Below are 12170 nucleotides of genomic sequence, written 5' to 3'. Positions count from 1 at the left end.
TCTTTTGCTAAATGAGAATGTAGTTCATCTGGAGCAGTGACTCAAAAGTCATTCAGGGCATGTGTACATGGTCTCTTACCATCTTTCCTGTTTATCTTGGGCATAAATATCCTATTAGCTATGTTTTTCTGTATTCTCTAGTCTAGAGATTATTTTCCTTGGCATAAAAAAAGAAATAATAGTTGAGCAACTCACCCTTCTATCGGCTATATCTTTTTCCCATCCATGCCAAACTTTGTTCCTATCCCTTCCTTAATCTTATTCCTTCCCCAAATATGTCTAAAACAAAAACAAATAAAGCTTTTTACGGAGTTGTCCTTAGTATTCCTTGTCAGATCCACCTCATTCTAAGTTTTTAGCATCCTAGAATGATTCCTAAAAGGCCTGGACCGAAATCTTTCTAAATTTTCAGAAATGTTATTCATTCCTGTGCTCAAGAATCAAATAAAATATGAATTCCTCAGTTTGACATTTAAAGTCATTCATAATATGGGCACTTTTCATATTGCTCTCTTCATATAGTTAATAATTACATTGAAATTGGCTAGGGGCAGCTAGGTGGTGCAAGGGGTAGCTAAGTGGCACAGTGGATAGAGCACCAGCCCTGGAGTCAAGAGGACCTGAGTTCAAATCTGGCCTCAGACACTTAATAATTACCTAGCTGTGAGGCCTTGGGCAAGCCACTTAACCCCATTGCCTAGCAAAAACTAAAAAGAAAAAAAAAGAAATTGGTTTACTTGCCATTCTCAGACTTGACAACTTCCTAATCCAATCTAATAAGAATTTATTAAGATCTTTCACATGTAAGGCAAAAAACAAAACAAAACCCTGACCCTTTAGGAATTCAAATTCACTTTTAGGAAAAGGAAAATAAAATACGTAAACATAAGTATATACATAATGACCTCAGAAAGGAAAGACTTGAATTAAGAACTCTGAAGAAAGCTACAGATCCTTGGAGGTAAAGGTAAGGAGGTATGCATTCCAGGTAAAAGGGCATCCTGGGCAAAGCAAAGGCAGGTGATCAAATGCTAAGTACAGAAAGTAGCAACAAAGCCATATCAGTTGGAACACAGAGTGCACAAAGAGCATAGCCTAGAAAAGACACACCAGAATGCAGTTCACCCAATGTTCAAAGAACCCAAGATCAGGGATTGGGAATTCAAGCTCAGAGACTTCACAATTAGGGACTTCAAATTCAGTGTTTTTTCCAACCCCCACTTGTTTCACTCCCTAATTAGTGTTAGCCTCTAATCTTCAATTGGGAGGTATTCTAGGATCATTATAACAACTCACTTTCAGATATATAAGGCATTATGTTCACAAAAATTTTGTGAAGTAGGAACCTAATTATATGACCCAGAGTCTTTCTGACTTCAGGTCCAGCATTCTGTCCACTGTGCCACTTAATTAATAAGAACTTTGAGGTCATGATAATAAGAAGTAAACTTTATACAAAATCAAGAAAACAAGGAATACTGTAGCTATACAAATAAATATGGTACAGTTAAAAATTCCCTAAGTTTATTTATATATAATTTTAAAATATGTACATACTTTTGGGGTAAGGGTTGTTCTGAACTTGGAGACGAATTTTAACAACATCCAAAGGAGTCACTAGGAAAAACATATAAATGGTTATTAGAGGATAGTCATATAATTATCTAGAAATTCTTTTCAAGGAATATAAAACATGGCACCATACAACATTAATTCTTATAGAATTTCTTTAAAGCATGATCTAAAAAAAAATTGTCTCAGAAGTCTAATGCTCCTGAGTAACATTTAATTTGCACTTTTTTTTGAATCTTTTCCAAAGAGAAGAACTAAGGAGATTCTCTTGCAAACACTAAGATGTACTCTAAATGACGTCAAGCATAGTACTGATTCTAGATGCATTTCATTAATATCTAGAACTAGATTATTATATAAAGCAAAAAAGTTCTTTAAAACAAAAAAATTGAAAGTTCTCACAATTTTGTTCATTTAAGAAGTCACAATTTCACTCTCATTCAACCTTTATTATTTCCCTAGTCTTTTAATTAAAATTACACTGCATGAAAAAAGAATTTATAGCAAAGAGGAAGATAATTTAAACTGAATAATTAGAAAATGATTCTACCATCAGGCTGTGCTAACATGTGAAAATTATGGTAGAAGAATCTTAAATTACTACAGGATAGTCAGGTTCAACTATAAATAACGGCATCAAAAGTCAGGCAGTTGTCATTAAGAATGGACATTATAAGTATTTGTGCTTTTTTTAATCTGTTATATGACAATATTAAGTTAGACAATATTAAAATACTATTCTTTGCCAAAACATCCTTGTTATTGTGGACCAAAGGGGTCTTAAAAAAACCCAACTATACATATTAATGCAAACAAATGATACTGTAGGTAGTTGCTGACTACCATGAATGACATTTTTGTACTAAGAGTATTTTCACATCTGTCATTACACATTCAGAATTCTAGACCATAAAAAGACCTTATAGAGGGTAAAAATAAGAATTACGATGACTCAGAAGTTGCATGGTAGAACACTTACAAATGCTGAACTTAAAAGTGAGGAAAACTTGTGTTTAAATTTCACCTTAGGAATTTACCAGTGCTAAAATCCAAGAAAATTTTGAAACTCAGTTTCCTCATCTATAAAATGAGAGGGTTGGACTCAAAGGCCCCATGTAACTCTAAGTTTCAAAGCTAAGACATCATTTGTTCATCCTTTGATTTTTCAAAACATTTTAACTGTATTACTCTTATACACTTATTCTATTTCATTTTCTATAATAATTACTTGTGTACAGATTTCATATGTCCTCTCAGGTTTTGAGTTCCTGGAAGACAAATATTTTTCTTTTCATAATGTTTATCTGAATTAGGAGAATCACTGAACTTTCATTTCTGGGTTTTTTGCTCACAATTTTATTTTAGAAATTGTTTTTTAGCTTATTTTTATTTTTCAAGTACCGAGTATGCCATTGTTCTCTGTATTAACCCTCAACAGTATTAGTGTCTAGTTTCCCTGTTTCCCATTTAAAATCTTTTTTACAAAAGTTACATAAATTCCCAGACAAAAGTTTGAATTTGCTTTTACCCATTAGTGATGTAAGAATAGCTCCAGTACATGAGGCAATCATTTGCTGCAAAGGTGTCACTGCAGGAAACATTTGTGCTGTCTGTTCGCCATCCATATTAACACCTGGTGAGAAAAACTAAACAAGTCCCTCCAATTAAAAGAAAAATACTGACAACTACAAAATGTAAATAGTAGGCAGCATATAAATACCAACATATTTTAACTATTTTGGGAAACTAACATCAACATCAAATGATTTAATAAAGAGTATCTGTTATATAACTCATTCCAAAAATGAAAAGATGCATATGAAGCTAACACCACTGAACTATTACCAGCAGAACAGACTTTTTTTCCAGGAATAATATCTGAATTGATTAGATAAGAATCTGATTGATTAAAAGAACAACACAACTGTTCTGTTAAGGATGGTAAATATAATATACTTATTATGGTTTGTCTTATTAATAAAACATTGTTACCAGTCATAGCATTGAGACTAAAAATGAGTGTTAAGGATGAAGGGCATATGTCATAATATAAAACATATCTTCTTTCAAAATCAGTGTTTAAAAATATTATTAGGTTCAATTTTACAACAGGCTTGTATACTTTAAAGGAAAAAATCAGAAATTGTGGACATCATTAAATTCAATCCTTTCATTTTATATTTTGTATCCCAGAAAGATTAAATGCCTTGGCTGTCTCACATGGCTCATTAATGGTAGAGCAAGAACAAGAACTCAAGTCTCCTGACTCTTACTTCAGTGTAATTGATCCTCCTTTATTAAACACCCCCCCCCCCCAGACAAACAGGAAGACTTGACTATCTTGAGGACCTTGAGATTACCAAGACACCCACTAGATATCATAGCTCAGCATTATCCTCAAAGTTATGAACCTTTTAATTACTAACTCCAGAAACCTCATCTCAATCCTGATCCTACTTGACTTCTCAGCAATATTTGATACAATCAAGTATCATTTCATTCTCAATACTCGCTCAACAGCAAAATCTTCTGTGACCCTGTTCTCTCTTGGTTCTCAAGGATTTCAGAGAAGGCAGGGATCAGAATGTTCTGAGACAGAATGATGAGACTTCCTGGTGAGGGTAAGTCTCAGTCTTATCTCAGTAACAAAACAAGAGCTTTGGGAATATAGCAATGTTTCCAATCCATGATATCCCACAGATTTCTTGGGAAACAAACCTTGTGAAAAATGCAACCTGTTGCAATATCAGTAAAAGATTATAGTAATCTGCTGTTTGATAAACCCAAAGAGTCCAGCCATTGGGATAAACTCTCTCTCTCTGATAAAAACTTCTGGGAAAATTGAATTTAGTATGGAAGAAACCCTGAAGAGATGAAAAAGGGTAAAAACATCACTTGTACAACAATATTTCTAGCAGCCCTGTTATGGTGGCAAAGAATTGGAAATCAAGTAAATGTTCTTTAATTGGGGAATGGCTTAGCAAACTGTAGTATATGTATGTCATGGAACACTGTTGTTCTATTAGAAACCAGGAGGGATGGGAATTCAGGGAAGCCTGGAGGGATTTGCATGAACTGATGCTGAGCCAGATGAGCAGAACCAGAAGAACACTGTACACCATAATAGCAACATGGGAGTGATGTTCAACCTTGATGGACTTGCTCATTCCATCAGTGCAACAATCAGGGACAATTTGGGGCTGTCTGCAGTGGAGAATGCCATCTGTATCCAGAGAAAGAACTGTGGAGTTTGAACAAAGACCAAGGACTATTAACTTTAATTTAGAAAAAAAAATCCTGATATCTTACTATCTGATCTTGTTACCTCTTAGACTTCTTGTCTCTTCCTTAAGGATATGATTTCTCTCTCATCACATTCAATTTGGATCAATGTATACCATGGAAACAATGTAAAGACTGGCAAATTGCCTTCTGTTGGGGGTGGGGGGAGGGAGTAAGATTAGGGGAAAAATTGTAAAACTCAAAATAAATAAACTTTTTTAAATAAAAAAAAGAAAAATGCAACCTGTTAACTACTTCCATGAATGCCACAGCAATAGCTATTGAAGCCTCAGAAAAGGAAATTCTTGCTACCAAAGTCCTTAACACAGTCATTATGGCTCAAGAACATCAGAAACTGGGATGATGTTTATCAGGAGAAATAATCCTTAATGTCTCCTTATCTCCAGAGAGGTACCCCAGAAATTCACAGCTTGCCCAGAGCCATTTGGCATTTTTAATCAAATCTTTTCAATGACATAATGACAGAAGAGATAGTTGAACTAGATGAGTCAGGATCCAAAAAAATCTTGAAACTAGAAAACTGAGCTGAATCTACTGACATTAAACTTAATAGGAATAAATAAGTTTTAAACATGGGTTCAACAAATCAATTTTAAAAGTATACAAAGAACAAGGTAGAGATAGTTTCTCTAAAACTATTAGGGATTTTAATGAACTATAAGTTTAACAGTTTAGCAAAAAACAAATCCACCTAGGAAAGAGATTACTTCTAGGAAAAAGGAAGCAATAATTTTGTTGTAATCTATCTTGATCAGATCGTAAACAGTATACTATGTTCAGTTCTGGGAACAACATTTTTGGAAGTACACATAAAAATGCTCTAAATCACTGATTATTAGAGAAATGCAAATTAAAATAACTCCTGAGGTACTATAAAACACCTGTCAGATTAACATGACCAAAAAGGAAAATGAAAATGCTGAAGGATATGTGGAAAAATATGGACACCAATGCACTGTTAGAGAAGTTGTGAATTAGTCCAATCATTCTGGAGAACAATTTGGAACTATGCCCAAAGGACTATAAAAGTATGCATACCTTTGACCCAGCAATACCACTACTAGGCCTGCATCTTGAAGAGATCAAAAGGAAAAGAACCTATTTGTACAAAAATATTCCTAGTAGCTTTTTGTGGTGATAAAGAATTGGAAACTGCAAGGGCGACCAGGTGGCACAGTGGATAGAGCACCAGCCCTGGAGTCAGGAGTACCTGAGTTCAAATCCAGCCTCAGACACTTAATAATTACCTAGCTGTATGGCCTTGGGCAAGCCACTTAACCCCATTTGGCTTGCAAAAAAAAAAACCCCTAAAAAAAAGAATTGGAAACTGAAGGGATTACTATCAATTGGAGAACTGGCAGAATAAGTTGTAGTACATAACTGTAATGTAATACTACTGTGCTATAAGAAATGATGAGTTTAATGATCTTAGGTAATGTGGGAAGACATGCATGAAAAAAAATGAGAAGCAAAATGATTAGAACCAAGAGAACAATGTATAAAGAAACAATATTGTTTTAAGAATGACTATCAAACAACCTTGATGGACTTGCTCATTCCATCAGAGCAACAATCAGGGATAATTTGGGGCTGTCTGCAATGCAGAATACCATCTGTATCCAGAGAAAGAACTGTGGAGTTTGAACAAAGATACAGGACTATTACCTTTAATTTAGGGGAAAAAACCCCCGATATCTTATTTTCTGATCTTGCTATCTCTTATACTTTATGTTTCTTCCTTAAGGATATGATTTCTCTCTCATCTCATTCAATTTGGATCAATGTATACCATAGAAACAATGTAAAGACTGGCAAATTGCCTTCTGAGTTAGGGGGAGGGAAGTAAGATCAGGGGAAAAGCTGTAAAACTCAAAATAAATAAAATCTTTAAAAAAAAAGAATGACTATCAAAGAATAAGTTATTATGATCGTATAGATATGTAAATTAACTTTAAAGGACATATGAAAAAAGATATTATAAGAAATGACAAATGGGCAGCTAGGTGGCCTAGTGGATAAAGCACAGGCCTTGCTGTGTGGCCTGGGGCAAGCCACTTAACCCCATTTGCCTTGCAAAAACCTAAAAAAAAAAAAAAGAAAGAAAGAAAAGAAATGACAAACAGGATGGTTTCAGAAAAGCCTCAGAAGACTTACAAGAACTGATTCAAAGAAAAAGAGGAGAATCATTATAACATATACAATAACAGTACTATCATAAGGATGAACAACTGTGGTTAGCTACTCTGATCAAGACAAAGATCCAAGACAATTTCAAAGGACCAATGAAGAGAGAGAACAGATGAACTGAGTGCATATTGAAGGCTGCTTTTTTTTTAGGTTTTTTGCAAGGCAAATGGGGTTAAGTGGCTTGCCTAGGGCCACACAGCTAGGTAATTAAGTGTCTGTCTGAGGCTGGATTTGAACCCAGGTACTCCTGACTCCAGGGCCTGTGATTTATCCACTAAGCCACCTAGCTGCCCCTTGAAGTATATTTTTTAAGTATTTGCTTTTGTTTTTTTAAATGTGTTTTCTAATACATTTCTAAAACATCTAAAATGAAAATGTTTTGTTTTTCTTAAGGAAAGGCATTGACTTGCTAGTTAGAATCTAGAGGAGGGCAACCAGAAAATGGCCTCAAGTCCATGTTTAGTCTGAAGAGGAGTCAGATGAATACATTAGTTGCCTTCAAGTACTAGAAAGGCTATTATATGACAGAGCAAGGCTGAGACTTGTTCTCTTAGATCCCAGAGGAAAAACTAGGAAAAATGTGCTGAAGCTGGAAAGACAAATTTAAATTTGATGAAAGAGGGGGAAATTCACACAACTGGAGTTACTGAGACGTTTTGAAGGTAGTGAGCTCTCATTTCCCCAAGAGTACAAAACCAAGATTAACTGGAATCTATGTACTGAAGTAGAGAATCTTTTTTGCATACAGATTGGTCTAGATGGCTGCAGGAATCCTTTCCAACTTTAAAATTCTTGGATATGATTATGAAAACTATCAATAATGATGACAACACAAGGTAGCATTTATATTGTATTTTAATATCTGAAAATTTTTATCTTTAAAAATTTTATCATTTGATCCTCACTATAAATCTGTCAGTTTTTTTGTTCAGTCATTTCAATCATATCCAACTCTTCAAGACCCCAAATTAGAATTTTCTTGGCACAGATATTAAGAGTGGTTTATCACTTCTTTCTCCAGATCATTTTACATATGAGGAAACTGGCAAATAAAGTTAAATGACTTGGCTGGTCATATAACTATTAAGTGACTGAGGTCATATTTGAACTAAGATCTCATTGACTCCAAGTATAGCACTTTTTTTATCCATTGTATAACTGACCTGACCCTATGTTTTTAGGAAATTAAGGCTGACAGAAGCTAGGTGACTTGGCCATACAGCTAGTTACTTCAGAATTTAAACTTATGCCTTCTTCCCAACTCCAAATCTAATTCTTTTCTCTTAGTTGTTGTAATGATCACTGATATTCTAAAATGATGTGTTGGTCCCCATGTCTTACAAATATAAAGTCCAGAGTAAATATGTGTAATTTATTGGAGGATGTGAAAGGTTTCTGATTGGTGAGAGGTAACCTTGAGATAAAAAGACATTATTCCATATCCATAACACAATAATGTAGTTAATTATTAACTTTACCAATCTGATTTATGTCTTTTCTTCAGACATAAATCTTAATCCAATATTTTATTGTTTCAAACATAATTAACTGATTAGCTGAACTGAAGACAATGAAGTATTTGAGTTTTAATATAGGAAAGGGAAAAAAAACAAAAAGAAAAGAAATATAACAAATTAAGCCTGTATATCACAAAACCCTCCAAGTTTTTTTTTTCAATGCTAATTGAGCAACTTGTTGTTGAGTCCTTTCAGTCATGTTTAACTCTCTGTGAATCCATTTGGAGTTTTCTTGGCAAGATACTGAAGTGATTTGCCATTTCCCTGTCCAACTCGATTTTCCAAATGTGGAACCTGAGGCAAACAGAATGAAATGACTTGCCCAGGATCATGTAGCTATTAAGTATCTGAGCTCACATTTGAACTCAGGTTTTACTGACTCCAATCTCTGCCCTCTACCCACCAGGTCATCTAAATAGCCCATTGAGTGACTAGGACTATGTAAATTTTATCAATAACAATGTGTTTTCCTATTATGTCATTTTTCCTGTTTTTCCTGCTTTCAAAATCAATTGCTTAAAATCTGAAATATAGTCATTTTCCAAGAAGTTTGTGAAAATACCCATAATCTTTTTAAAGCAAAAATTTTGAATGACAACAGATTGAGGACACAAGAAAAATCACAACTTCCATTGTTACAGTTTACAAATATGCATTGGACTACTGATATATTTAATGTGAGATCTTTGTTCATATAGTCATATAGCAAGAACTAAATCGTCATTACTTAAATTTTTGGTGCGTTACTCCTCAGAGAGGGTAATAAAGGAGTTGGTATTCCCTAAAGTAATCAAAAACAACAAAAATAGATAGGTATGTGTCACAGTGGATAGAGTGCTGGACCCAGAGTCAGGAGGACCAAAGTTAAAATCCAGGATATGTGGATATAGACTATGTGAACCTGAGCAAATCTCTTAACCCGATTTTCCTCCATTTTTTTCAAATATAAAATGAACTAGAAAAGGAATGGGTTAAGAAAACCCTAAAAGAGAATGAGGGGTCAGACACAACTAAGTGTCTAGCAAACCAAAAACAATACCAGAAAAAGACCAGTATGAGCTGCTCATCCTCTAGGACAATCTAGTTGCCCGTACCCTTGCAACTCTCCTAACTTTCTCTCTTGATGCTATTTATACTCTATGGATCAGCCCAGTTCTAATAACTGCCATTACTTACAGTCTTTATGCTGCTCTCTCATTATGTTGTTCATCCCCTTTGGGCTGCAGCTACAGTTGACTGGGCAGAACAGTAAACCTCTTTTCCTTCTTTACTTTGCTAAATCTCCATTCTGATTTAATCCCTTTGATACCTTAACTGAATCTTTTTTATCATCCTTCCTCCCAAAAATAAGCATGAATATTATTTTCAAAAAGCTCTAATTGTTGCAAAGTTTTCCTCATATCACTCTTAAATTTTTCTCTTTGCAATTTTCAGCCATTGCTTCTATCTCTTATCTTCTGGGGTCAAGGAGAACAGACTGAACTCTCTTACGACCTTTCAAATACTATCCCATCTCTGCTCCACACATTACCACCATTCCTCTCAAAGTAAAATATTCCTGTTTTTTTTAAACTGATATATTCAGATAGCTTGATTTCAAGTTCTCTCGCTGCTCTGAGTGCTCCATGGAAATATAGTCCAGTTTGCTGTTGTCCTTTCTAAAAAGTAGCAGTTGGGACTGAATACAACAGACTGTAAAAGATACAGTGACCAAGTTGCTTTTTCATGTTGACTCTCATAGGACATTTGGGCCATTAAAGCCCTCAGATCTTTTTCATATAAATTATCTCCCATCTTTTATCGAATTTATTTGAAGTATAGTAGAATTTTAATATATTTTGTTATATATAACTTATCCCACATTTTGGCATCTCTGAGAGTCCTTTCTTGCATGTTTTAGCTATCCTTATTAGATTATTTGTTTTCTAAACTGATTAAGTATGCTACCTCTACCTTCATGGTAGAGACAGAGAGACAGACACACAGACACAAACTCACACACACCACATGTGTTAGGCATTTACTGTATATGTGATCATCCTAAGCATTGGAAATACAAATAAAAGGAAGCTAATTAAAAACAAAAATAACAAATTCTTCACATTAAGTCCAAAACTGTCCTATTAGTCTATGTGTCCCTCTGAATACATTTATGAAATGTTGCTCTTCCAAATGTTTCATTGATTCTCTTCTGCTGTCTTCTCCTTTTGGGAGGGGGGTGAATTGTTTTTGGCCCTACCACACTATTTCATACACCCACCTCCAACCCGACAAAAAAGGCCTTCCTTGTAACAAATAAGCCTGTACAAGCAAAACAAATCCATGTGTCAGCTTGATGAAGTATATGCTTCAACTTCCAGCTCTGGTCTACAAGCAATTTATCATCATCAGTGTTCAGTAGTGGTAGTTGGTCGCCACATTAATCAAGATGGAATTCTTAAGTCCTATAAAGTTGCTTTTCTTTACAGTGTCTTATTATATAAACTGTTCTCCCCAAACTGCATCTGTTTATGGTCTTTCCAAGTGTTTTTTGATAGTCCTCTGGCATAAGGCAGTCTCTCCTAGAAGGATGCATGGGGCTCCCCTATGGACCCTTGTTTTCCTAAGACATCCAATGTATTACTCTCCTGTGTTTTTGTGCACGAGTTCTTCCTATTCATGTTCACAGTTATCAAGTATATAGTTTGGGGGTTTAGGTGGTGAGCTAGGGTTTAAACAGTGAAATAATTTCTAAAGAGTCAAGATGCGGCTAGGTGGCGCAGTGGATAGAGTGCTGGCCCTGGAGTCAGGAGTTCAAATTGGACCTCAGACACTAATTACCTAGCTGTGCTGCCTTGGGCAAACCACTTAACCCCAAGCCTTGCATTAAAAAAGAAAGTGATAAGGGTCAACTAAATTTTATTATGCAGATGCAAGGTTATTGCATGCAAACTCTATCCCTAGAGAATATGGATAAGCAAACAAGGGAAAAAGCTAGATCTGGTATGGGGTACAGAGGGACAGGTTATATACTAGGAAAGAGGTAGGAGTTGGCACAAGTGATTATGTCAGGATGTAAGGGAAAACAAGGGCTCATTTTAGTTAACAAAGAGCTAACAGTTTGTTATCATGTTGGGTTCTGCCTCTGTTTCCCTGTCCTACCTAGTAAGATCCTCTCTGCCTGTCCTATCTGGTTGGCAGAATAAAGGGTATACAGATGGCTGTTATCAATTCGAAGTTTTTGGTTCATGGAAAACTATTCTCAGGAATGGTAGCAAGGGGGCGTTAAAAGAACATAATTTCTTAGGATACACAAAGTCAGCGTAGAAAGGCACAAGATTTAACAATATTTTTACCTATCATTTCCACTGCATCAGAAGTGTCCATTATAGCCTGTATTATTTTGCTCTTTGTTAAGAGGGAAAGAAGGAAGGAGCAGAGAGTATAAAAAAGAAAAGGAGAAATGTGATCAAAACTAGTAACATAGGCAGTGTGCATCTACCCTACCTCACCCCCATAGCCCCTCCTATTGGTTAACTCAATGGTCCATACTTTCCTTTTAAACTAGTTACAATCCATCCTCTGAAACTGAAATTTGTTGTACTTGTGATC

The 12170-nt window shown here is 35.1% G+C and overlaps 1 protein-coding gene across 12 annotated transcripts in view; it reads right to left on the bottom strand.

Moving 5' to 3' along the window:
- Positions 1-12170, bottom strand: part of SLC25A40 (solute carrier family 25 member 40) — a 43410-nt gene that overhangs the window by 25393 nt on the left and 5847 nt on the right. For 10 of the 12 annotated variants that reach the window (XM_074192890.1, XM_074192880.1, XM_074192883.1 and 7 more), the window contains 2 exons: positions 3101-3218; positions 1558-1617 (listed from right to left, as the gene is read on the bottom strand). In XM_074192890.1, the coding sequence (XP_074048991.1) occupies positions 1558-1617; positions 3101-3218 (178 nt within the window). Of the gene's footprint in view, positions 1-1557; positions 1618-3100; positions 3219-4897; positions 8874-11914; positions 11967-12170 lie in introns of those variants that run through there. The other 2 variants (XM_074192886.1, XM_074192884.1) reach the window with 2 other exon arrangements.

Source organism: Macrotis lagotis, chromosome 7, assembly GCF_037893015.1.
Source record: "Macrotis lagotis isolate mMagLag1 chromosome 7, bilby.v1.9.chrom.fasta, whole genome shotgun sequence".
NCBI lineage: Eukaryota > Metazoa > Chordata > Mammalia > Peramelemorphia > Peramelidae > Macrotis > Macrotis lagotis.
This window is presented reverse-complemented; position numbering and strand designations above follow the sequence as displayed.